The 27493-nt window shown below is 44.5% G+C and overlaps 1 protein-coding gene across 8 annotated transcripts in view; it reads left to right on the forward strand.

Annotated features, from left to right (window-relative positions):
- RUFY3 (RUN and FYVE domain containing 3) overlaps positions 1-27493 on the forward strand; it is a 76422-nt gene that overhangs the window by 22286 nt on the left and 26643 nt on the right. For 7 of the 8 annotated variants that reach the window (XR_005882392.1, XM_040967330.1, XM_040967333.1 and 4 more), the window contains 2 exons: positions 26355-26528; positions 27197-27314. Coding sequence is in view for 7 of the 8 variants with exons in the window: in XM_040967330.1 (XP_040823264.1) it covers positions 26355-26528; positions 27197-27314 (292 nt within the window). In the remaining variant the exon portion in view is untranslated. Of the gene's footprint in view, positions 1-16274; positions 16329-26354; positions 26529-27196; positions 27315-27493 lie in introns of all 8 variants that reach the window. The other variant, XM_040967335.1, reaches the window with a different exon arrangement.

A 27493-nucleotide genomic window follows, 5' to 3' on the forward strand; every position in this document is an offset into this window, starting at 1 on the left:
CAACAGCTAGAGCAGCAGCCTTGGTTACGTAAAATTCACTGTGCTTTTTCTTGGTTTAGAAAAATGTGTATTGTCATTGAAAGGACCTCCCAAACATTGTTTGAGGCTTTTTTGTTTCCGAAAGAAAGTTGGATTTCACAGTGAAGCACCATGGAAAGCCTAAGAACGCCTGAGCCCTTGTCTTCCCCAAAAGGGAAAACGGCGCCTCAGTGAGGCCACAGAGCCTCACAATGGAGATTTTGGAAGTGACAGTCAGGGAGGTGACAGGATACACACTCTGTGTGTTTTTCTTAAGGTCACATGCTTTATTGCAAGTGAATTTCTTGCAGTAGCATTCTCAAAATAATTATAATTCCGGTGTAAGAGGAAGAGACGTTTGCATTTTTCCCGCAGAAATTCCTCAGTGTGTGTCATGTACACGTGCAGGCACAGGAGGGACAGGCTCTGCTTGTTCAACCTTCCATGTCATCAGAGTGTTTACAGCAGCAGATGCACAGCGGGCCTGCAGCGTGCGTGGGAAGCTGCGGCCTGCAGCACCAGCATTGCACCTGAGCACTGCTCTGAGACCTAGCTGCTCCACTTCCAATCCAGCTCCTTGCTAATATGCCTGGAAAAGCAGCCAGAGCTGGCCCAGGTGCTGGGACCCCTGTAACCCACAGAAGAGACCTGAAGCTCGTGCTTTGGCCTAGTCATTGCAGCCATTTGTGGAGTGAACCAGCAGATGGAACATCTCTCTACCTCTCCGTAACTCTGTCCCCCTAAATATAATCATGTAAGTAACAAACTCAGTTGTAGATGTGACTTAGCTTGTAATGAGTTTACCTAATTAACAATTTGGATACTAAAAATAAATCATAGATTTCTTTTTTTTTTCTTTAAGATTTATTTATTTATTGGAAAGTCAGATATACAGAGAGGAGAGACAGAGAGGAAGATCCTCCATCCGAAGATTCACTCCCCAAGTGAGCACAACGGCCGATGCTATGCCGATCCAAAGCCAGGATCCAGGAACTTCTTCCGAGTATCCCACACGGGTGCAGGGTCCCAAAGCCTCGGGCCGTCCTCAACTGCTTTCCCAGGCCACAAGCAGGGAGCTGGATGGGAAATGGAGCTGCCGGGACTAGAACCAGCGCCCACATGGGATCCGGGTGCGTTCAAGGCGAGGACTTTAGCCGCTAGGCCACGCCGCCAAGCCCAATCATAGATTTCTTAACAAGAATCTTTATAAAATACACAACTGTAAGCCTTTTTACCTTTTTTTTTTTTTTTTTGCAAGGAAATTGGAGTTAAAAAGAGAACAACATAATACTCTGCCTATATTGCTTTGACGCTCTGAAGTATTCTGTACTAAAGTGAAATTCCTTTCTTGGACTAAATGTCTAGTTTCAAATACGTTTTTCTTTCCCATTTCTACTCTGCTGAGTGTTTACTAATGTAAGCCAAAGTTAGATGTTTAAAATAAGACTTTTATGTGAATATGAAAAATTTGTTAAGAGAACTTGGAAATTTCTAAGTAGAATTTTGGGGCAAATTCTAAAATGGTCTTGAAGAACTCTTTTTCCCCAATGAGCTGACTTGGAGTTGGGTAGCTGGCGGTTGGACTATGGAATGTTGCTACTCCTGATATAGTGGCATATCCAGTAAGAATCAAGGGGATGTTACAATAGTAGAAGTGACTTGGTAAAGGAGGCTTTCTGCCACTATATTAGTCATTAATTTGGAAATTAGGATATTGGTTATCAGGAAGATTATGTGTCTCCTTTTGTTTATTTGAAAGGTAGAGAGACAGATCTTCTCTCTGCTGCCCCACTCCCCAAATGGTCAGAGGTCGGAAGCCAGGAACTTCATCCCCATCTCCCACATGGATGCCGGAGCCCAAGCACTTGGGTCTTCTACACTGCTTTCCCAGGCACATTAGCAACCTGCATCCATATGGGATGCTGGCATTGCAGGGATTGGCTTAGCCACTACATTGCAACACCAGCCCATGAGCCACTTAACTCTATTACTGTGTTAATTTTTATTTTTACTTTATATTTAATCTTATGGAATAGTCTAAATGAATTATCAGTCTCTGGTGAATGTGAGTAGTTTAAATTCATGTTTTAGTATTGCCTTGTTTGGGAGTTGCTTTTCATGTCTTTCACTAAATAGGAGGAAACTATAAAGAGGGACGGTTTTGTTGAGCTCGGAGTTTTGGAGGGTTAGTTTTGAGGTCAGGCAGTCTCATTTTTAAGGTCAGGTGAAAGGGTAGCCGATGGCCAAGGCAGGACGTGCCTGCAGAAGCAGGGCTCATTGGTGAGCCAGGAAGCAAAACTGGCACTCAGCGGATGCTGATGTCCCAGGTGCCTGCTCTGCCCGCTGTGCTTTTTAGTGCAGGAGGCTGCGCAGCTTCTAGAACCAACCCTGTCCTGACCACCACCTGCTTCCAGAGGGCCTGCCTTCCATGTCCCCCACACCTCCCACCACACTCTGCTGTGTGCATGACCAACTTTCAGTGTCTGCCCTCTCAGCACCATTAACACAAGACTTTAGGAGTTAAGCCTGTAACACACGGGCCCTTGAGTGACACCCGAAGTATTATCGATAGTATAGCAATATGTATTTTAAAAATTGGGTGAAAATGAAACTCATTTATCAAGACCTGTGCTTTCCTATTAACACTCTTAGAGATTGGAAATCTGACCTTGAGAAGTTGGTTCACAATCAGTTTAATGCAGTTTAATGCGTTTTACACAGGTAGCTTCGTAAGCTTTGGAATGACTCTGTTTACTCCTTCTGAAACACAGATAATGAGAACCAGGCCGGGGACAGTCTGTAAGGAACAGAAGACATCGAGGAAAGAGCCTTTGCCCAAGTGTTTGATTTGCAGGTTACTGTGGATGATCGCAGCTGGTGGCAGAATTCCCATGTGCAGTGTTTGCATAATCGTGGTTTTCCCCTGGTGGTTGTATTTGCTTTGGTGTTCACTTAGAGTGTCTGAGATTTGTGCTGTTGTGTGTAAAAGAGTTCATAGGAAGCAGCTGTGAGTGCTGTCCATTCAGGGTGTGCTAGTTTGCTATGATATCCATCAGGCACCCCTGTTGAATATTTAGTCCCAGAGACTGTAAACACTAGACAGTTCTTGCCTTCTTTGTGTTAACTGTCGAGGTAAAGAGGCTGATGTATAACAGGCATAAACTCCTGAGTTGCAAAAGGACCCCCGTTTTTGTAGGAACTGGAACACAGTTCAAATACAGACAAACAGCATTTAGAGTACTTGTGACCCCAAGGATAGCATGGGTGCGGTTAGAGCTGGCTCTGCTATTCACTAGGGGATACACTAAGGATACGCTGGTCCCTTAGATGAAGTGGAAAGTATTTTTTATTTGATGACTGCAGGAAGCCTGCAGGACTGTGATCACTTCCCTGATGTTTACTATTACACTTTGACTTATTTAACAAACGCCGTATGTTAATACAACCCCATGCTACTGGGTGACGGTATAGCTTATATGCAAACAGAGCCTGGTCCGATGGATGTTTTGCTAGGAGGAAGCCAAGTGGCAGTTTACTGATGGACTTCACAGCATGAATCCATTATAGTCTTTTAAAAATTGTTATTCTATTTTTAATAAGAACCATTTTTTCTTCCAATTAACAGAAAAATAAGCCAGCCAGTACTCTTAATTCTGAGTAATCTATGTAATCATGTAATCTATGATTAGTTTCTGTTTTCATTTAGTTGTGATTAACTCTTCCCTTATTCTTTTGATAGTAAGCATGTAAGCAACTAAATTGTAGATATAGAATACTCAAGATTTCTTAAATGAAAGCACTTAGCTAAAGTTGATCAAAGTTCAAAACCGCAAGTATTTTTATAATACATGTTACTATAAATGTCCTCCCACCTGTTTGTGTGTTCATGTGTGTATGTAAAATCATCTGTGTAAGTATCTGGTTGTATCTGTGTAAATGGTGTCATGCGTGTTTAGGGCCTAGATGAGGTGTGCGTGCTCCATCCTGCATCCGTCTCAGTTTGTCTTTTGTTTGCATTTCTACAACTACAAGGACCAATCTTGTCACACTGCTTTTCAGCTTTTCCCCAAACCTGTGACCACTCCCATTGCAGTCCATTCCTTGTAAAATCATCAGAGGAGTCTTCCTGAAAGCAGACTGTGCTTCCTCTACAGGAGCGCAGATTCAGTGCCCAGCTGCACTGAACGGAGACTTCTGTGGAAAATGTGAGCAGGTTGAGCGGGAGGAAACTGCCGTTCATTGAGCACATTCTTTGTGACGAAATGCTTCTGTTATACATGCATTATTTAATCCTTACTATACTGTCGTTATTCTCTGATTACAAATGGAAAATGGATACTCGGGGATGTAGAGTGACTCTAACTGCCATGCAAACTAGGGCACCCCGTGGCTCAAACCATAAACAGCACACCAGTGCTTGAAGCCAGTAAGTCCAACCACAGAGCTGCGTGTGAAGAGACCTTTCCCCCCAGGCCCTGGTGACACACTTCTAGTTGGAAACAGCATAAGCCATACAGCTCAACTCTAGTAGGCGTCCAAATGAAAATAAAAACATGGCATATGGAACATCGTTGGTGATGACTTTCAGTTAAATTGGACCTGTGCTTTTTGTCCACTCATTTTTCTTTCCTTTATCCATTCACTTTTATGAAATACTATATGGAAGTGTTTACATGTTTGAGCAGACCCTGCCAAGCATCAAAAATGGTGTGATGCAAAAACTGACCCTGCTGTCCCAGGGCCTCTCTGTATGCTGTGTTTAAAATGGTCCTCAAAAAGATACACAAAAATGATATGAGAGGCCAGATTGTGGCTTGGCAGGTTACTCTGCTCTCTGTGGCACTGGCACCCCCATGTGGACACTGGTTCAAATCCTGGCTATTCCACTTTTGATTTAGTGCCCTGCCAATACACCTGGCAAAGCAACAGAAGGTGGCCAGGTGCTTAGGCCCTGTACAACATGGGAGGCCTGCAAGAAACTCCTGGCTCCTGGCTTCAGCCCAGCCTAGCTCCAGTCACTGTAGCTATGGAGGGGGGCGGTGAGCCAGCAGATGGAAGATCTTTTCCATCCCTGTGTCTCTGTAATTCTGCCTTTCAAATAAGTAATTAGTAAATGTTTTTTAATGATATGCAAAGTATCAGTCATGCTCATAATTATGTATTAGTTGAGATAACTACATCAAATTCTGGGTTTTTTTTTTTTTTTTTTTTTTGAAAGGCAGGGACAAGATCAAATCTTCCAGGTACAGGTTCACTCCCCCAGTGTCCTCAGCAGCTATAGAGGGGCAGGCAGAACCCCGGATCTTGGAGCTGCATCCACGTCTGCCACGTGAATGGCAGGGTACGCTGCTGCCTCCCAGGGTATGCATCAACTGGAAACTGCATCAGAAGCAGGTTAGAGTAGCTAGGACTTGAACCAGGCACACCAGTTTGGGATGCAGGCACCCCAAGTGGCAACTTAACCCACTGTGCCAAATGCCTGATCCAAATCCTCGTACTTTGGACAAGCTCTCCATGCCCTTCTTTGGATGGTTTCATTTATGCAGTGTTTTCTTCCTTTCTTTTTGGTTGCAAGATTTATTTATTTTTACTGGAAAGTCAGATATACAGAGAGGAGGAGAGACAGAGGAAGATATTCCGTCCATTGATTCACTCTTCAAGTGGCTACAACCACCGGAGTTGAGCCCAATCCAGAGCTAGGAGCCTGGAGACTCTGCTGGTTCTCCAACTCGGGTGCAGGGTCCCAAGTCACGTGCAAAGAGAGGACTTCAGCCACTAGGCGACTGCGCCGGGCCCAATTCAATGTTTCTTCAGATTCATTTTTAAAATACTTACCTGTTCAGCCAAGCTGATGGTTTTGTACTTCACCAGAACCCTAGCTGTTCTTACTCCCTCCTGAGAGTCTTCCTGCCAGAGTCAACAGGAAAGTCTCTTTATGATCCCTGCTGCCGGAATCTAGTTCCAGTTGAGTTCGGAGCTCAGAAGGGTGCATGGAGGAAAGAAATGGACCACTATGATTTCATGACCATAATGGTCAATGCGGAAAAGCTGTCCTCTTTATTTATACAGAAACATTCAAACTCTGACTCAGACTTTTTATGTCATGGTCAAGTGGGTGTTTCTAAGGATAATTCTGCCATTTGTTTTACCTAAAAACAATAGAAGTTCCTGCTACAATTTTTTATTCTACAACCTATCTTGTATCACAAAGAAAAGGAAAACCTAAAGATCAAGGAAAGAATGAAACCCTAAATATAGGTCCCTTGATTAGCGTAAGGTCAATGGGGACAGCCAAGACAGTAGGAATAATAGAAGGTCCTTTTGCAGGACGTTGTTATTGACATTAGCCTCCAAGCTCACACTGATAATAAAAAGCCAACTCTACAGTAGCAAACTGCCTGAATGGATTAGAATTCTTCCGCAGGGTGGTCCGGTGTCCACGCAAAGGAAGGTGGAGCTGCATTCAGGTGGTTGTAGAGACATCTGCTGGGCCCTGCCATGAGACGGGAACTTCCTTGTGGCCCTGCCTGCAGTGGAACAATACTCTTCACACCTTCGTGTCCCCCCACATCCACTGCATGGACCCCAACACCCTGCACCCTTAACTCCTGCCTCTGCTGAATCCCTGCATACTGAATATGCTTGGAATCATACTCTGTTCATTTTATGTGATCCCTCGAGTTACTTATTTTTGTTGGAAAGGCAGTTTTACACAGGGGAGGAGAGACAGAAAGCTCTTCCATCCCCTGGTTCACTCACCAAATGGTCTCAAGGGCCAGAGCGGAGCTGATCCAGAGCCAGGAGTTTCCTGCAGGACTCCCACGTGGGTGCAGGGTCCCAAGGCTTTGGGTCATCCTCTCCTGCTTTCTCAGGCCATAAGCAGGGAGCTGGGTGGGACATGGAGCAGCCAGGACACCAACCAACACCCATATGGAATTCTAGCTTGCAAGGGAGGATTAACCCATCAAGCCGTAGCACTGGGCCCTCATTTCTTAAATTATATATAAACTTCTTTAGGGCAAAACTATCTCTCTTTCTCTCTCTCTTTTTTTTTTTAAGAATTCTTCAGAAGACCTTATAAAATGGTGTTATTTACAGTAAATAACCAACAAGCTTTAGGTGAACTCAGTAATTCCTTGTACTCCAGAAATAATTCATTATAAAAGAAAATACTATTGAAATGCCTTTTCTTATTACACACATTTTAATTTATAGTTTTGAAGTATTTTGTTTGTTTGTTTGTTTGTTTTTAAGAGATGTGTTTATTTGAAAGGCAGCAGTAGGTTAGGGGCTTGGCGCAGTAGCCAGGCAGCTAAAGTCCTTGCCTTGCACATACTGGAATCCCATCTGGGTGCCAGTTCTGGTCAGTTCTAGTCCCAGCAGCCCCACTTCCCATCCAGCTCTCTACTTATGGCCTAGGAAAGCAGTTGAGGATGGTCCAAGGCCTTGAGACCCTGCACCCGTGTGGGAGACCAGGAGAAGCTCCTGGCTTTGGATTCAGATCTGCACAGCTCCAGCCGTTGCGGCCTCTTGGGGAGTGGATCGGCGGGTGGAAGATCTTTCTGTCTCTTCTCTCTATAAATCTGACTTTCCAGTAAAAATAAATAAATCTTTAAAAAGAAAAGAAAGGCAGCATTAGATCACTTTATCAGTGTGAGCTGGGGAACTTTGCAGAGCTAATGGGCAGGGTAACACTCTACCTGTAGTGCTGGCATCCTATATGAACGCTGGTTTTCATCCTGACTGCTCCACTTCCAATCCAGCTCCCTGATGATGGCCTGAGAAAGCAGTGGAGGGGCCAAGGCCTTGGATCCCTGCATCCACGGGATTCCCAGAAGAAGCTCCTGGCTACTGCCTTCTGACTGGCCCAGTTCTGGCCATTGCAGCCACTTGGGGACTATCCCAGAGAATGAAAGATCTTTCTGTCTCTCCCTCTCTCTCTGTAACTCTTTCAAGTAAAGCAAAAGAAAAAAAAAAAAGCATTGTACCAGACATTTATCCCAAGAAAATAATGAGAGTCCCAAGAGTTCCAGGTGCGTGCTCATCACAGTATTCAAACAAAGAGGCCAAACCATGATGTTATTTGTGAATATTTGTGCAACACACCGTAAAAATTATTCTGGAATATTGACTGGCATAGGGTAATGTTTTGAGTATAATTGTTTTTCAGTGCTGTATTCCAAACCTCATATAGTGTGATCACAATTTTTTTTTCAAGCAGAAAATACATAAGCACAGGTAAATTGAAATGCACAAAAAATATAAACTTGCATAATGGAATTACAGGTGAATTTCATGATACTCACTATTTGTATCTTTCACATAGTTTGTAAGCTACTATCCCAGTCTCCCTTAACAAAAAGCTTCATGAAAATGGTGGTTTTCATTCCCCCATTCATGTGACTTTGTAGTCTACCAGTGCCTTGTTTCTCTTCTCTTTTTTTTTTTTAACATTTATTTTATTTTTATTGCAAAGTCAGATATACAGAGAGGAGGAGAGACAGAGAGAAAAATCTTCCATCCGAAGATTCATTCCCCAAGTGACCACAACAGCCGGTGCTGCGCTGATCCGAAGCCAGGAGCCCATATCCTCTTCCGGGTCTCCCACATGGGTGTAGGATCCCAAAGCCTTGGGCCGTCCTTGACTGCTTTCCCAGGCCACAAGCAGGGAACTGGATGAGAAGCAGGGCTGCCGGGATTAGAACTGGGGCCCATATGGGATCCCCACACATTCGAGGTGAGGACTTAAGCTGCTAGTCCACTAGGTTGGGCCCCGTGGCCATGTTTCTCAGTGAGCAGCAGAAACAATCTAGCAGACATTCTGAGTAGCTCCATGTCCCACACCTGTGTTTATTAGCTCCTGGCATGTTTTGTTGTCCCGGGTGTCTAAAAGTAGCCTGCAGCGAGGGTCCCTGGTGACCCCTGGAGCTAGACAGAAAAGCACTCCATTTGATGTGTTCCTGTCCAGGCGTGGCTGGGAGCCTCCACCTGGTGGAATCCTGTTGTCTTTTGTGCTCTGCCTGCCCTCCTCCCCACCTCTAGAATCAGGCCTGGTGAGATTAGAGAACAGTTGTTGCCCCTGGCTAGTTACCCTCCCACAGTCAGGTTCTGTGAGTTGTGACGTGTGCAGGAGGCAGGCTCTGGTGAGCCTGTCAGATTCGAGATGGCTGCAGCTTTAATCTAGCCTCAGCAAGCTCGGGGCAAAGTTCTTTAGACAAGGTCTGTTCCTGCTTGTTGTGCTGTCCTGGCAGTAACCTGGCGTTCAAGGTAAGTTTTACTCGCGTGGCCTACAGAAATTTATAAAATCCTCCCTCTTGTTGGAGAGTATCAGCAGGTCTGTGTGTGGCTCCCCCCCCACCCCCAGCCCCTGTCTAACCTCCCTAGGAGCTCTGGGTGCCCTGAGCCGGGGGTGACTGCTCTGCAGGTCGCCCATGTGATGCCTGCTTTCATCTTTCCTCCTATCTGACCTGGTGCACCTGTACCATCCTGAACCCCGGCACACTGCGGTCTGCTTCTTCTGAATCTCAGAGCAGAGCTCCTACGCCAGTCTCGAACTTGTGCCTGTCTTAGTTCCCATGAGCTTCTCGCACTTGGAAGTCCTTCATCCTGAATTGATGACAGAGATACGCTGTGTTTTCCAAAACTAGCTGCTGTTGTAGATTAGATAATTACTAACTCCAGTTGTTAGATTCCTTAGCTGGGTACAGAGTTCTGCCTGGGAGAAAGCACGTGCTGAGAGCGTTCTTGGCAGGGTTGCTGCCTTCCGGGGTCTGCTGGCAGGAGCCAGGAATCCTGTCCACGCACTCCAGTGTGGGACACAGGCCTGGTAACCACTCTGCTGGAAGCACATGCCTTCAGTGGCAATATTGGATCTGTATTGAAACAGTGTCATGGTGTCCTGTGAATCCTGCAGTTCCTGGGACCTAACGAGTGTAAGCTGGACTACAATTTATCTTTGAATCCCACAGTGTCCATCCAGCCCTAGGCAGCACCTTCCTGGCTCCTTTTTTTTTTTTTTCCAAGATTTATTATTACTTTAGAGAAGACATAGAAAGAGAGGTTTTCCATCTGTTGGTTCACTCCCAAGTGGCTGCGGTAGCCAAAGTTGAGGGGATCTGGAACCTGGAGCCCAGAGCCTCTTCCAGGTCTCCCACTGGGTGCAGGTCCCGAGGCTTTAAGCCTTCCTTGACTGCTTTCCCAGGCCACATGCAGGGAGCTGGAAGGGAAAGGTGGAGCAGCTGGGACTAGAACCAATGGCAAGGTGCTATGCCGGCCCCTCCCTGGCTCCATGCTAGCATAAATATTACCTCTGGCAGTGCAGCCATCCAGACAAGAAGGCAAAAGAGCTGGACGGGCTGCCTGTTTTCTGTGCCTCTTTCCTGTCCCAGCATGCAGCTGTGCAGTCCCCTCGCCCCAGTCAAGCCCAGCCTTCCATTGTCACCTTGGTGTTCAGTTCCTCCGGGATGTGTTTCTCCTCAGCCAATGCTCTAATATAATTTCCTTTCTAGCTTTCTGTCACACTTACTTATGTCCAGGAATCATTCATCTCTGTGACTTCTCTTGCCTCAGTAGAGTCCTTTGTGACCATGGTATTCAGTTATCATTAGGTGGCCTAGGTGTTGTTAATGGAATGTATTACTTTTTCTAGGACCATCTGCAACTCTTCACTGATATATTTTTTTAAAGATTTATTTATTTTTATTACAAAGTCAGATATACAGAGAGGAGGAGAGACAGAGAGGAAGATCTTCCGTCCAGTGATTCATTGCCCAAGTGACTGCAAAGGTCAGTACTGCGCTGATCCAAAGCCAGGTGCCAGGAACCTCCTCCAGGTCTCTCACACACTGGTGCAGGGTCCCAGGGCTTTCATGACTGCTTTCCCAGGCCACAAGCAGAGAGCTGGATGGGAAGTGGAGCTGGAGCTGCTGGGACTAGAACTGGCACCCGTATGGAATCCTGGGCGTTCAAGATGAGGACTTTAGTTGCTAGGCCACGCCACCGGGCCCTGAAATTTCCATTCTTAGTATACTGTGGGAAGATTAGCTGTGGCACATGTTACTGATGAACCTCTTTGGCGTTAAAATTAGCTGGGCAATTTCTTTGCAAATGTTATTATGTTTCTAACTTAATCATGTTTTTATTGGTTTACTGGCATCTTCTCATTAAAAGTTGTCATTTAGTCTATTTAGGTTGACTAATTTTTTAACCTATGTTTAATATTTAGCTTTGTTGTGTTTTTTTTTTTTAAGATTTATTTTTTATTTTTATTGGAAAGGCAGATATACAGAGAGGAAGATCTTCCGTCCTATGATTCACTCGCCAAGTGAGCGCAACGGCTGATGCTATGCCGGTCCGAAGCCAGGAGCCTCTTCCGGGTATCCCACGCAGGTGCAGGGTCCCAAAGCTTTGGGCCGTCCTCGACTGCCTTCCCGGGCCACAGGCAGGGAGCTGGAAGGGAAGTGGGGCCGTCGGGATTAGAACTGGCGCCCATATGGGATCCTGGGCGTGCAAGGCGAGGACCTTAACCACTGCGCCATTGCGCCGGGCCCTGTTGATTTTTTTAAAGATCTGTTTTTATTTATTGAAAAGGCTTGGTTAGAGGAGGAGACAGAGAGCGATGTTTTATTTTTGTACACTTCCCAAATGGCCCAAATGGCCGGGGTTGGGCAGGCCAGAGCCAGGATGCAGGCACTTTGAGCCCCCAGCATGAGATTAGGGACCCAAACACTTGGGTCATCTTCCGCCACTTTCCCTGGCACATTAGCTGGGAGCAGAATCAGAAGTGTAGCAGGCAGGACGCAAACCAATGCCACGTGAGATGCTGGCTGCACAGAAGGCAGCTTGACTGGCTAAGCTACAATACCAATCCAGGTTAGTTGATTTCTAAAAAAGCTGTTCATTGTCTCTCTTCCTCTTCCTCTTTTGAACTCACAACAAATACACTCCCAGCTGTAGCCTAACCGTAATACAGAGCACACTTGGGTTTCTTAACACTGTGAAGTTGACACTGAATACTTGTGATGTGCCAGGGACTTGTAATTTACCGCAGCTCCTCAATCCATCAGAAAGATCAGTCCACCAAGAAACTATAATAAACTTTTAAAAATGAACACTCTAAATCAGAGAATCACTGCCTCAGCTAGACAAAATAACCACAAGCCTTGCAGGGCTTGATTGTATCTTGGTGGCTGAGGCTGTGTCAAGAAGGAAGATTTTGCAGCAACACGTAGATCAACAGCATATAACATCCTGACCCTGTGTCAGTGTCAAAGGTAGACCACACTAAATTGCTGCCTGGGAGCTCTTTCCACAAACTGGAGACTCCAGACACAGCAAGCGGCACACGAGGCCATTGTTTCAGCAAGGGAGGTGGAGGCGGGGAGCAGAAAGGAGCAGAGTGGCGAGAGAGGCAGCATGGGGGAAAGAGAGAGACAGCACAAGGATTGAGAGAACAAAGGGAAGAGGTCTCTCTCTAAAGGTGCCCATCTCAAGGTGGGCATGGGGGGCTCCAGGTCAGGGAGTGGCAGACATGGCTGGGAGTGGACACAAACCTGAAGGTCACTAAGCTTAATAAGGCAAATAGGCCTTAAGGGGGTTGAGATCTAGGACGTTTACGGTAGTGCTGAGTAACCAGGTACTGAGGGGACTGAGACCTAGGGGATATAAGGTAGTACAGGATAAAGCAGGCATTCATATTGTCACTGAGTCCAGGATGGTGGGGTCACTCTTTGAGTCACTTCTTTCACTGCCTCATATAGTCACCGTGTTTATAAACAGCTTCCAGGGGCCCAGCCAGGTAGCCTAGTGGTTAAAGCCCTTAACTTGACTGCTCTGGGATCCCATATAGTTGCTAGTTTGTATCCCAGCTGCTCCACTTCTATTCAGCTCCCTGCTTGTGGCCTGTGAAAGCAGACAAGGTCAGTACAAAGCCCTGGGACCCTGTACCCGAGTGGGAGACCTGGAGGAGGCTCCTAGCTCCTGGCTTCAGATTGGCTCAACTCCACCAGCCGTTGCAGCCACTTGGGGAGTGAACAGTCGCATGGAAGGTCTTTCTCGCTGTCTTTCCTCCTCTCAGTATATTTGCCTTCCCAATAAAAAGAAATAACTCTTTTCAAAGTAAATAAATAGATAAACAGGTTCCAGTACCACGTAAGTTTCCCTAAAGACACGTAATGCAGTGATACATTCATTTTTAGATCTGAAACAGGATGATAGTCAAAAATTAGCAAAGCAAACCTCAAATAAGCTCTGCGTTCTGATTGGGAGCCCTGTGGAGTTCCAGCTTTGTCTCTTGTGACCAAAAAAGTCTTTTTGCATGTGCATCTCGAAACTAAGGCCCGTAAATTCTTGTCTGTGCGGCATCCTGAAGCGGTTAAGCCAGGCGTTTGGAGCGGAGTGACAGCCACAGGTCTCAGGCCCCACACGTGCCCCGTGGGCTCTGCCTTTCTCAGCTGGCTGCTCCTCCTTCCTGCTGCAGGACCTGGGGCAAGCAAAAGCAAGCTGTCTAGCCCGAGTGACTTTGGAAACTCCTTCACCAGCTGCTTTGATGTTCATGACATCCATGTAGCACAATACAGATAGTGCAGCTCTGAATTATGCATTGTCTCCAAGGGCCTTCAAAAAAGGTCATGGATAATGTGATTATGGGAAAAAAAACAGTGCATGGATTTTTTTTTTAAATGTGTATCAAAAAAAAAATCACACTGACTTATAATAACATGCCTGAACAAGATGTAGTTTGAGGCAATAAGAAGGGTAAGATGATAGTTTGAAAAAAAGCCCCTTTCAGGGGCCGAGCACCATAGCCTAGTGGCTAAAGTCCTTGCCTTGCATGCATCGGGATTCCACATGGGCACCGGTTCATGTCTTGGCTGCTCCACTTCCCATCCAGCTCCCTGCTTATGGCCTGTGAAAGCAGTCATGAATGGCCCAAAGCCTTGGGACCCTGCACCCGTGTGGGAGACCTGGGAGACTCCAGGCTCTTGGGTCTGATCAGCTCAGCTCCAGTTGTGGCTGCTTGGGGAGTGAATCACTGGATGGATGATCTTTCTCTCAGTCTTTCCTTCTCTCTGTATATCTGCTTCTCCAATAAATCGTAAAAGAAAAAGAGCGAGAGAGAGGGGGGGGGGAAGGAAGGAAGGAAGGAAGGAAGGAAGGAAGGAAGGAAGGAAAGAAGGAAGGAAGGGAGGGAGGGAGGGAGGGAGGGAGGAAGGAAGGAAGGAAAGAAATAAAGAAATGGCACAGCTTCACCGGAGAGTCCTCAGCGGCCAGCGCTCCAGCTCATCCTTCCCATCAGCCAGCAGCAGTCTGGTGAGAGTCTATGATAAATCTTTGGCAACCACTTCTATGTCTTTTTTTTTTTTTTAAGTTTATTTATTTTTATTGGAACAGAGAGAAAAAGATAGAGACAGATCTTTCACCTGCTGGTTCACTCCCCCAGTGGCCTAAATGGCCAGGGCTGAGCCAGTCTGAAGCCAGGAGCCAGGAGCTTCTTCAGGATCTCCCAAGCGGGCTTTCCCTGGCCACAATCAGAGAGCTGGATGGGAAGTGGCACAGCCGGGACGCGAAATGGTGCCCGTAAGGGATCCTGATGCCTTCATTCAAGACGAGGATATATGCACTAAGCCAGCGTGCCAGGCCCACTTTAAAGTCTTGATTCGATCCTTTCTGACTCTGTTTCCTAGTCTTAAAAGAGCATCCATTTTTCTTCTGTTAAAAATGTAAAATAAGACTGAGTTGGCATTAAATTCTTAAGAATGGTTCTTCGGGATGGAGTAAATGCCTGTTACCATCCATGACGCAAGAGTGTTGAACCTGATGGCACTTCTGGTGGGGACTGACATGCACCTGTCCGGTTTATAGCTAGTCCTCCAGTTTTCCCACGAACTATTTGTAGTACCCGTGTGCAGCAGAGTTTTAATCTAGACCCCTGTAATGTCGACCAGCCATCTCTTAGAATGCCTCTCTCTGTCATTTGTAAATGGGGATTATTGTGATACAAACTATGTAAATACAGGGTTTTTTTAGATCAAGCAGAACCTGTTGAAAGCAAGCAAGCGTGATCCCTGCAGGAACAGAATGTGCTGGAAGAGACCAGAGTGAACCGTGTGGCCACTCAGCTCTTGTTGATGTGGAATATGCCGATAATAAGTTAGCCTTTTATTAGATGATGGATATAGCTTCTTATTAAATCAGCAAAATGGGAATGTTCTATGACTTTCTACGTCACAAGAGCAGGTCTGTAAGGCTACTAATGCACATGGTTATAATAGTACATTCTTGGCAATCTGACTGTACACAATACATCTGCAGTAGAATATACTGTGTATGGAATGTATCTGGAAACAGCATATGCAAATATGTCTACACAGAATACACTTTAGCACTAATTTACTGTGAAATCTTAGCCAACACTGACAGGGCTTTTGTTTGTGTTTTTGTTTTCCTCTGTGTGGAACAGTTTCTAAGTATTTTTTTATATAGACAAATCATTCCAAAATTCAAAAGCAGCTTCAGAAGCTAAAAGCATTTTTTGTAGATTTTCCTCAACTCACTTAGTAGTTAAACGTGCTTTGAATTAATTTGAGGCTATTTATAGTCTTCAGCCTCTTTCATCTGAGTAATTCTCTGTTCTTTACAGAAATATTAATGTAGTTGAATGTGGGGGCCTGCCTCCCATCCTACCAGTTACGTACATTGCTCAAACACTTGACTTCGTGAACTAAAATTTATTTCAGTATTTTCAGAACGGTATCCCTTGCCTGTGTGTTGAGAAGAAAAATTGGAGGGATTAGAAAAAGTGTTTAGGTTTTTGTCGTTATTTTAAGAAAAAATAATTTGTTTGCATGCTGACATTTGTCCTGAGTTTAAGAAACAACCTCTTCAGAACCGCTGAAGTGAGCGAACTAGACGTTGAGCACGGCTGATGGGAACGTGATGTGCGTGCGAGGGGTAGGAGGGCCCTCATTGGATTCTGGGTAGAAACCGTCTCCATGCTACTTTTTGGTGGGGCACACATCTTTGTGTCTAGAAACTCGGAAATTCCCAGCCTAAGCTTAGAAACCTGTGTGAGAGGACTGCTCAGCTTGATGCGTCCCCAGCGGCTTTTCAGTGTTAAGAGCTGGGAAGCAGAAAGGGTTCCAGAAACTTCCCTTTAAGTTACCCCTTTGGAAATCTTGTTTTTAACGGCACTTTTTTTTTCCTTGGCTTGCATGACATTGTATCTTTCTTTTCCTTTCTTTTTGCTGTTTGCAAAGACTCTTGGGAGGATTTGACAGATTTGGTGGAGCAAATGCGCGATGATACAGAAGGTGCGTGCCACACCAGCATCTCTCAGCTTTTTCTCCCCCCTTTTTAATTTCCTGACCACTTTTTAATTGTTCTCCATTAAGAGGGAGTGTCGGCTTTAGGTTTTATTTCTCATGGCATAATTGGAAATCTGTATGCTTGTGATTCTCAGTGAAATAGCATTAATATGTGTTTTCACTGCACTTTTGAGATATTTGTTAACGTGTTTAAAAGGGACATTATACGAAGGTCGGACCATTTTTCTGTGGCTGTTTTTCATTTGCTTGTTGGGAAAAGAATAAATGTCATCACTCACATAAAAATACATGTGTGCATTTCTGTGAATTTCACAGCAGTCATACACAGCCTCGCTGTTGTCTAGTGTCTGGTCTGTAGCATTGCCATATCTTGTGGATTTTCATCACATTAAACACCTTCGGTTTTGTCATGTGTTAACCTTCCTTCCTTGTGGAATTTCTGTGAAGAGTAACTCTCTTGGTCATCTATAAGGTACGAAGTTTGCCCAAGCCAGTCATTTTCCCTTCTGTAATTCTAGCACAGAGCTACAGGAAATTGGGGCTATTTACATATCTTATACCGAAGATTAAAAACTTGAGGGTTGACTCCACTCTGCTGTATCTCTTGTGTTTCCCACTTTGTCCTGGCAGCCTCTGTGCGCTCCCCAGCCTGCCACGAGTGCTTCTGCACTGCCTCTGCTGAGCCTGCCTTATATGACATCATGTGCAGAGAGTTCCCACCCTCCACCTGTGCCACCTACCCAGCCTTTACAGGTAGCCAGGGGCTTCACGAAGCTCATGGCACGATTGGTCCACATGCAGTTTGCCATTCACTTCATGCTTGTGCAACAGGGAGCTTAAGGCTTTGCATTTGTTCTGTACTTTTCATGTGCCCCGTTCCCCTCCTCCCCACGCCAACAATCTCCTGAGAGCAAAAATTGCTTTGAATTTATCAGACCTGGGACACTAGCCTCCTCTGTCAATCTGGCCACACCAAACAAAGCCAAGGTACTCTTTTCTGTCCAGGAAAGCCCGACAGTCTCTTTTCCTATGGCCCAACCACATGCAGTGCTGTCTTTGATTCTGTTTTTAATATGATTGATTGTATATAATTTAATGAAAAAATGAATCAGTGTTGTCTAGTGAATGACGGTTCATAGACAAGAACAAAGGAGGAGGGTGTTTATTCCTTCAGTCAGTGGTGTCCACTGTTACAATTATCATTTGCTAGGCATGATCAGGTTTTATTCTTTTACTCCTTTCATAAGCTATGTAACAAAAACACTACCCAGAATCTGTGGCCTTCCTTTTTTTTTTTTAAGACTTATTTATTTTTATTACAAAGTTAGATATACAGAGAGGAGGAGAGACAGAGGAAGATCTTCTATCCGGTGATTCACTCCCCAAGTGAGCGCAATGGCCGATGCTATGCTGATCTGAAGCCAGGATCCAGGAACTTCCTCCAGGTCTCCCACGTGGGTGCAGGGTCCCAAAGCTTTGGGCTGTCCTCGACTGCTTTCCCAGGCCACAAGCAGGGAGCTGGATGGGAAGTGGAGCTGCCGGGATTAGAACCAGCGCCCATATGGGATCCTGGTGTGTTCAAGGCAGGGACTTTAGCCGCTAGGCCACGCCTAATCTGTGGCCTTCTTAAAGTGCTCTTCCCTGAAATTCAAGTTAGGGGAAAGTATAATTACAAAATCAAGTGCACTGCGAGAGTCAGCCTCTGCTTTTCCAGTTTGTTTTTCCTGGCATGGGGCCTGGGGAGGCGCCTCATGGGCTCAGATCTGCTGATGTAACAAAGCTAAGGATGCAGGTAGGCTTCGATTCTTTTTTTTTTTTTTTTTTTCTTTTTTTTTTTTTCAGAATACCTTCCTTACTGAGTTGTCTGCATTGTATTTCTGAGATCTTTATATGGGGTGTGACAGTTCAGTTGACTAAGTCGATTTTTTACTAAATTTGTTAATTCTGCCTTTAAAAAAAGTGTATATTTATTTGAAAGGCAGAGTTACAAGGAGACAGAGAGAGAGGTCTTACACCTACTGGTTCACTCCCAAAAGGCCCCAGCACCCAGGGCTGGGCCAGGCCAAAGCCAGGAGCCCAGAGCTTCTGCAGGTCTCCCGTGTGGGTGCAGGGGCCCAAGCAGTTGAAGCTGTTCTCTGCTTTCCCAGGTACACTAGCAGGGAGCTGGGTGAAACGTGGAGCCGCCAGGACTTGAAACTGCACCCATGTGGGATGCTGACCCTGCAGCTGGTGGCTCAAGCCATTGAGCCATAGCGCTGTTCCCAGAACAGGCTTTTGACCCCTGGCAAAGCTGTGTTTTAGAACAACAAACTCCAGGGCCCCAGCACCATGGCCTACTGGCTAAAGTCCTCGCCTTGAATGCTCCAAGATCCCATATGGGTGCCAGTTCTAATCCCGGCAGCTCCACTTCCCATCCAGCTCCCCACTTGTGGCCTGAGGTCACTTGGGGAGTGAATCATCAGACGGAAAATCTTCCCCTCTGTCTCTCCTCCTCTCTGTATATTTGATTTTGTAATAAAAAATAAATAAATCTTAAAAAAAAAAGAACAACAAACTCCAATAAACTGCACATTTGTATGGTAGTATATATTTTTTAAAATTTATTGCTTAATTTTTACAATATCGAAACTTTCTGTAAACATATGAAGATTAAATCAAATAATGAGATGTAAGCAGTGAGTTCACAGCAGCGCTCACTACACGCCTGGCAAGCAGGTCCTGTGAACATGCAGCCTCTGTCCCACAGCTCCTGAGAACTGCAGTGGTCAGACACTGCTGGGGTTTGCCAGTTCCTCCCTGAGATCGCTGATTGGCTTTTTGGCACTTCTTTTGTGTTAAAACTTCCACCATGTTGGAAGACAGAAGGAATTATCTAGAGATTATTCTGAGCTTCTGAAACTATACCACTTACTTAGTCGTTCACATAAAGTTTATTAAAACATTATATTAATGGAGGATCATAATATAATAGCTAGCAATTTTTAAAAAGATTTGTTGGGCCCAGCACAGTAGCCTAGCGGCTAAAGTCCTTGCCTTCCTTGCACCAGGATCCCATGGGCACCGGTTCTATTCCAGCTCCCTGCCTGATGGCCTGGGAAATCAGTCGAGGTCAGCCCAAAAGCCTTGGGACCCTGCACCAGCATTGGAGACCTAGAGAAGGTTCCTGGCTCCTGGCTTCAGATAAGCTCAGCTCCAGCTGTTGCGGCCACTTGGGGAATCAGTGGATGTAAGATCTTCCTCTCTGCCTCTCCTCTCTCTGTATATCTGTATTCATTTTTATTGGAAAGTTATGGATAGAGAAATCTTCTAATTGCTGGTTTACTCCCCAAACAGACGTAATGGCTGAAGCTGAGCCAATCAGAAGCCAGGAGCCAGCAGCTTCTGGGTCTCCCACAAGGGTGCAGCAAGAATTTGAGCCATCCTCCACTTTCTGTCTCTCCTTCTCTCTGTAAAATCTCATCTGCTTTTCCAATAAAAATAAGTAATTAAAAAAAATCTTTTAAAAGCGTCAGTCGGAGTGACCCTTGTGAAAATGCTGTGTGTTGACTGTACTCAACATACTTCTATATCATGTATCATTTTGAGACTGCCTGCCTGTGGAGGGTTTGGGTTAAATGCGTTTGTTATCTGAATACTATTTCTGAGTTACCTCAAAATAAACATATAGCAGGTGGAGGAAGAGAAAAATTTTCCAAGGCTGCACAACTGTTGATGAATTTGAGTCTTCTACAAACTCTCCCAGACTAGCTACATAGATTCTTAGCCACTCCACCTAAGTTCTTCAAATACACTTGACCAAGTATGCTCTAAAAATGTATTTCCATCAGAATTCAGAGTATATGTCATTTATTTGTTCATATCCAAAACAAATGTTCTACGCAACAGTACATAACCTTATCAGTTGCATGACCTGCTAAGAGATTGTGTGGTTCAATTGCAGAGATACTGCCAAGGCAGGTATTTAGCCAAGAGGTTCAAATGTCAGGTCAGACACCCGTGTCCCACATCCGAGAGCCTGGGTTGGATTCCCGGGCCTGGCTCGTCACTCCTGCTTCCTGTGCATGGTAGGCAGCGGTGTTGGCTGAAGTGACTGAGTCCCTGACAACTTCTAGGGAAGCCTAAATTGAATTCCCATGTCCCAGCTTTGGGATGGGCAGCCTGGTCTTCGTGGGCGTTCAGGAAATAGACGAACAAGTGGAAAGGTTATTTTTCTCCCTAATAAATCAGGTAACTAATTAACTAAAGCATATAAAAGGTGCCGAATTTTCCTGTAGTGCCTCTCTGGTATATATATGCCTGAGCCCTAGCCGTTATCCAGGTATATGCAAAACGTTTCCTGTGATGGGTCTCAGCGGCCTAAAATAATTAACACACATGGGCTGCTCACCTTGCTTCCTTCTTGAAGTCATGTCCTCCGATGATAGCATCATGTTTTTAAAACTTAATACTTAACTTTTTTTTTTGAGATAACATTTGTAATTTACATTCTAATCAAAGGTTTAATGGCTAAGTCCGGCAGGAAGAAGCAAGGGCCGTAACAGCCAAAGCTGTCCAGCTTCCTCCTGCAGCATTAGTTCTCACTGTTATGTTTGTTGTCACTGTGCTGATGACTGTCCAACTCTGAACTTGCATGGACAACCATGTAGTTAAGGATGGACTCTTCCACATCAGTACCCTTTACTGTATCCAAACCAAATGCTTATTTTGCCTGTCACTTCCTAAATAGTTCTCTTTTTCTCTCCATTTGTATCACACCGTAGTAGTCGCCCAGGACAAAAACTGCTCATTCTGAACACTTCCATTTTCCTAACAGATCCTCTTCAGCTCAGCCTAACCGTCCTCAGTGACTGTCTAAACTTGAGGTGCTTTACAGTTCCTCATGGAGACAATTTGATCGTCTCTGACCACAGTTGTTTTGTAAACAGGCAGCATGGTAATCGTAATGATCCTATGCCCAGGACTTAGAGTGGCTTACACTGTCACTTCATTAAGATTCACATGTGAAGGACACCCTGAGAAACAGTCCAGGGAAAAGTGTCAAGTGCTGTTCATTCTTCATATAGTACAGTCAGGACAGGCAGGAGCACAGGAGGTACCCCCCAACCCCACCCAACATTTTACAGGTGAGACATAAAGGGGAGAGGACCCACCACCACCGCCGCCATCCTTCGGGGTGTGTGAAACAGCCAGCTCCCATTCCCAGTCACAGAGCTCGCCTGCTGGGTGGGTCATCGTCTGGACCTGTAACATCTGTGGAAATTATTTCTATGAAGTAAATTGAGCAATCAAGGAGCTCTCAGATTATATGTACTGCCTAAATTTAGGTAGTATCAAAACAAAGATGGTAACTCTTATGTCTAACTTTTTGCAAAAATGCCAGATTGTTTTCCGAAGTAACCACACCTGTTATCTCCCAAAGAGTGTTACTTTTTGATGCTTTGATTTCTGATGCATTTTGAGAGTATTTTTTTCCCTACATGTTGATACCGAAAGTTCTACCATTGTTAGTTAAGCCTGTTCCTTACCGGTAATCCTGACACCTTAGCCAGAAATCCTTCTGTGTGAGATTATTTCTGGACTTTCTACTTTAAAGTGCCATAGTCGAGACCACTGTAGGGTTGTAAGTTTTGAAATCCAGAAGTACGCATCCTGCCACGTTATCCTTTCTTAGGACTGTTTCCGTTGTCTGTGTCCCTTGCATTTCATATGTATTTTAGAATAAGTTTGTCAATTTCTGTAAAGTTGGTGAATCAATAGGAGCTTTTTGAATCTATTTGTCAATGTGAGGAGTATTGCACTTCAGCGATATCAAGTCCGAGCTTTGGATATCTATTTCGTTTTTCATTTTAAAATCCTTTAACAATGTTTTGTAGTTTTCGATGTATAAATCTTGCTCTTTTTTAAAAAAAAAAATTGTATTCCTTTTTCGTGTTGCTGATGTGGTTATATTTCATTTCATTTGAACTGTTTATTAAAGCTAATATACAGATATAGAATTAATTTTTGTGAATTGAACCTGTACCCTTTAACCTTGTTTAATTTATTTACTAGCTGGTCCATGGTGTGTGTGTGTGTGTGTGTGTGTGTGTGTGCGTGTGTGTGTGTGTGTGTGTGTGTGTGTGTATTCCATAGGCAACTCTGCAGAAACAAGAAACACATTCATGGTTGCCAGGAAGGTTGATGGGGAGTGGCTGCTAATTGAGTACAGGGTGCCTTTTTATAATGATGAAAATCTAGGATTAGATAAGTGATGTTGGATGCACAGCTTGGTGAATATTCTAACCACTATTCAGCTGCATACTTAAAGTAGTAACTTTTGTGAAATACAAAGTTTAATTGACATCTAATATTTGTCCTCATTTATGCTAACTCCTGATAACTTGGTTCATGGGTACAATGTGTAATGACAAAATTAAGGTGATTGGTATTTTTGTCTCAAATATTTGTTTTATCCATAGTTTGAGGGTTTTTTTTTTTCTAATATCTAAGGCCATGTCATTAGCAAATATTTCCACTTCTTCCTTTGCAAAATGGATGCCATAGATTCCTTTTCTTAACTAATTTCTCTGGCTAGATCTTCTTACAGTGTTGGTTAGAAATAGCAAGAGTGGATGCACTTGGGGCAGTCACTGACACAGGTCTGAGAGGCAGCAAATAGCAGCTCAAATCCCGAGGGGCCTGCCACCCTCATGGGATACCTGGATGAAGTTGCTGGCTCCTGTTGTGGGCCGGCCCAGTCCTGGCTGTTGTGGGCCGGCCCAGTCCTGGCTGTTGTGGGCCGGCCCAGTCCTGACTGTTGTGGGCCGGCCCAGTCCTGACTGTTGTGGGCACTGAGAAGCAAACCAGCAGATGAAAGACGTATCTCTGTTCTGCCTTTCACGTAAACAAACTTTAAAAAGGAAAAAAGTCAATATCCTTTTCTAGTTTCTGATTTCTGAAAACTTTCAGTCTGTTAGTTTTCGTCTGTTAGTGTTTTTTTTTTAAGATTTATTTTTCTTTGGAAGGAAATTTGCAGAGAGACAAGGAGAGACACAGAGAGAAATCTTCCCTCTATCTGCTGGTTCACTCCCCAAATGGCTGCAGTGGATAAAACTGGCATGGTCGGAAGCCAAGAGCTTGGAGCTTCCTTCGGGTCTCCCATGTGGGTGCAGGGGCACAAAGACTTGGGCCATCTTTCACTGCTTTTCCCAGCACACTAGCAGGGAGCTGGATCAGAAGTGAAACAGCCAGGACTTGGAGCAGCCAGTACCCAAACCAGCACCCATATGGGATGCCAGCACCATAGCGGGAGTCTTAACCTACTATGCCACAGCACTGGCCCCTAACTGTAGGTTTTTATAGCTGCCAAATCCCCCTTTCATCCTAGTTTGTGTTGTGAAAGATGTTGGATTTTGTCAAATGCTTCATTTGCTTCTATGGAGATCATCATGTGATATTTTTCCTTTATTAATTTAGTATAATAACAAGCATAGCAAGTAATACCCACTAATTATTATGTTACTTAACAACACCAAATTCTTGCTTTTAGATTCTCTTTCCATAGTCAGTTTCCCCTGGGGTTTGTTTGACTCGTTTGTTTACAGTAGGAGTTCTAATGAGAGAGGGGACAGATTTTGTTTGCCAAGGACATTGGTAATGTCTGAGGAAACTTTATCACAACTAAAGTATGATACTGACATCTAATAGATATAGAATTGGGGTGCTGCAAAACTTAATTCATTGACACAATCTCCCCTATAAAAAGTTTAGCTCAAAATGTCAAGAGTGTGCCGAAGTTGTTTGTGTTGGCTAGAGGTGGGTTAGTAGGTGTAGGACCTTTGTGGTGAGGCTTAAGGTATCCGGAATGTGATTCCCTAGGCACAACATAATCCTTCAGTAGTCCTGGGTCCCTAATTCCAGCTAGATGTTCTGAATATCGCTGCTACTGATTGTGCAAAGAACAAGATACGTCTGCGCAGATGGTCCGAGGAAACCCATCGCTGCATGTGGGAAAGGCCTCAGCTCAGGTTTCTACTTACTCCAGATCTGGCTGTCCTGTGTGACTAGTTCTCTCAGGGTCGGAATCGGCCTCTACTCTGAGTAGCAGTAGTTTTTGCTTTTCTTCTTAGCTCCCCAATTAACAGTGTGCAAGCTCAGAGTGAATGTTTATAAGTGGCCAAGTTACCCAAATCAAATGTGGTAGTCTGCTGCTGTCTGGAGGTGTTACTGGGGAGGCCAGGTGCTCGCCAGGAACATTGGTGCCCACACCATGCCCTACTGCTTTGGTCCAGTGAGACTAAGAGGCCCAAGGCACTCAAGTACAAGTAAATGCTGATAGAAGAAATTAATTTCTAATAGCATTGTTCTTTGCGGCTGGTTTTCAGGGCATTACGTTTATTGTATATTTCACTATCTTCTTGTGAAATTACTATTAACTTGTCCTTTCTGAGTCACCTGTCATGAAAAATGAGTCATATTTGAAGCATAGCCCTAAAATATTTGTTTGTAAGAACCAATATGTACAGTTCTGATTTTCATATAAAGTGCTTCTCTAAAAATACTAAAAATAGCACCACAGTCAAGCAAAATGTGTATGTTTGAAACTGTAAATCTATGAGTCCTTAAACTTATGGACAAGATTAATTTAGAATTGGGTTATTTGGCTATTCATTTAACTGTGAAAATAAATAAATGAAACATTAGTGAAGGTAACTACTTGGGAAAATTAGCATAAAATAGTCTTATAGTAAGCTGTGCATTTGTATTATGAAGGCATAGTTTGATTAATGTTTTTAATTAAAATTTTTGCCTTCCTAATAAGTAAAATACTTTATAGAGGTGTAGGTCTTTTCATTCGTGGTAGAGTGGTGCTTGGGTGGTTATGTAAGAGCAGGAGTTTTGGGGTCAGATCCAGGTCCAAATTCTGCCACTTAAAGCTGGCTTTGGAATGCTGAATTGGAACGAAGGGCGAATACTGCGCTGTTGGTAATAAGTGAAAGGGAGGAGAGTGGGTTCAGCATTAATCCAAGCCATCCATTCATTTGCAAATAGATGGCAGTGGTCCGGAGCTGCACAGGTGGGGCCTGGACTTGGCATTGGTCGCTGGCTGTGCCTAGGGGCCGCTAGAGACATTGGATAGGATGTGCACTGCCTCAGGTTTCACAGTGAGTTAACAGAGCATTTGATACCTTACTCTGTGAGTCTCCTGTTCTCTTCATCTGTAAAACCATGCAATTATTGGTGACTGGTTATGTAAACATGTTGTAAGAGGTGAGTGAACTAATTGTAAGCTACAGTCCACTGGGCCCAGCATAGGGCAAGCCCACTGTGCGTGAGTGCGTGCCTAGGCTGAGTTGTGTCACATAGCACGTGCGTTATGTCAGATAGAATGTGGTTCTTCTTCAGATCATTTCCTTGGGGTTAAGAACCACCTACTAGATCCCTAGATCCCAGGTCTTAAATACTGGTGAGTTATTCTAGTATTGTGTAACACCTAGCTAATACTAAGTTTAAATAAAGCTAGCGCTAGTTAGTATTAACACTAATAGTGCAAATACTTGGAACAAAGTTTGTTCGAGCATGTTATCCTCTTGGGGCGTGTTGCCTTTATTCTCAGAGCACATTAGAAACTGTAGAAAATGAGCGGGGGCAGTCCCGAGTGGAAACAGACCAGTGTACAGTCTTTACAGTAGTGACAGTACCCCAGGGTAAGGGGCTAATGGCTGACATGAGAAGAAGGATGTTAAAGTACTATACTCAGAGCTTGCAGTGTGATCAGAAACACCCTTTAATGTTTTAGCAAGAATATTCTTAAGAGAAACTGGCATCTTCTTTTTTCACAGCAAATACATGGCCAAGAAGAAAGCAGGTAGCAACGTAGTGCTGCTTCCTTGCTTCCTGGCATGGCACCAGCAGTCTTACCCACCAGTACTTTTATGCGTCGATGCAAATGTGAACACAGTGAGATCATGCTGACTTTTAAAATGTGCTGTTTGCAGTAACCAGACCTCACCTGCTTCCCCTCTGCTGCAGATCCTAATTATCTCATGGCTAACGAACGCATGAACCTGATGAACATGGCCAAGCTGAGCATCAAGGGCTTGATCGAATCAGCTCTGAACCTAGGGAGGACTCTGGACTCTGACTATGCACCCCTTCAGCAGTTCTTCGTGGTGATGGAGCACTGTCTGAAACATGGCTTAAAAGGTAGGCTGTGGCCTTGGAACGCAGACTGCCTCCCAGCAGTACGCACTCCAGAGGAGAGCATTGTTTGTGGAACCCAAGTGTAAGAGGATTGGGTTAATAATAATAACCCCCTGGAATGCTGCCTCTAAGGGGGTGGACTTGTAGCTGATTCAAGGACATGGTAGCTTTAAAAAATGGAGATCATATTATGTTACAGTTGTAAGGGTCATTATAAGTAACCAAATACAAGAGCATAGTTGCATGTGACAGGCGGAAACAGGCCTGCCTGCAGGGACATGCGCAGGGAGTTGGAGCACAGTGGGCCCTGGGTCTCGGGCCTCCTCCCGCAGCTCAGTGCTGCTCCCGCACGTCCCGCACGGCCGCCAAGAGCAGGGTGTGCTCTTGTTCCCTTGAATTTCTTTCTTAAGGCTAGGCCACAAAGTCTTCCTTTTAAAGAGGAAGGATTGAGTGTTGGATGCAGAGAAAAAAAAATTTTTTTTCATGAACTCTTATCTATCCTGACAGCTTGAATAGTTTTAAAAACTAATAACCTGGGATTTTGACAACCTGAAAAACACAGTAAATGAGACATGTGTGTATGTGGATGTGTGTATGCGCATGTGCGTGAGCTGAGGAAGTATTTATGTTATAAAGAACATTAAAATATTTCTTTGTTTTTATTGCCTTAGCTAAAAAAACTTTCCTTGGACAAAATAAGTCCTTCTGGGGACCTCTGGAACTGGTAGAAAAGCTTGTCCCGGAAGCTGCAGAGATAACAGCAAGTGTAAAAGATCTCCCTGGGCTAAAGTAAGTCTTGGTCTGGATTCTTCTTGTTTTTCAGATGTGTCCTTGAAGTGTGACACTAAAGATGAAAGATGTCCACAAGAACTTACTTGATAATAATCCAAAACACATAGTTTTGTGAATAGGCGCTGTTAATGAGAGAACTAGTTGGTCGAATATCAAGAAAAATGTGCCCCATAATG

This window comes from Ochotona curzoniae, unplaced genomic scaffold (genome assembly GCF_017591425.1).
Source record: "Ochotona curzoniae isolate NIBS_2020 unplaced genomic scaffold, NIBS_Ocur_1.0 scaffold_4506, whole genome shotgun sequence".
In the NCBI taxonomy this organism is placed as follows: domain Eukaryota; kingdom Metazoa; phylum Chordata; class Mammalia; order Lagomorpha; family Ochotonidae; genus Ochotona; species Ochotona curzoniae.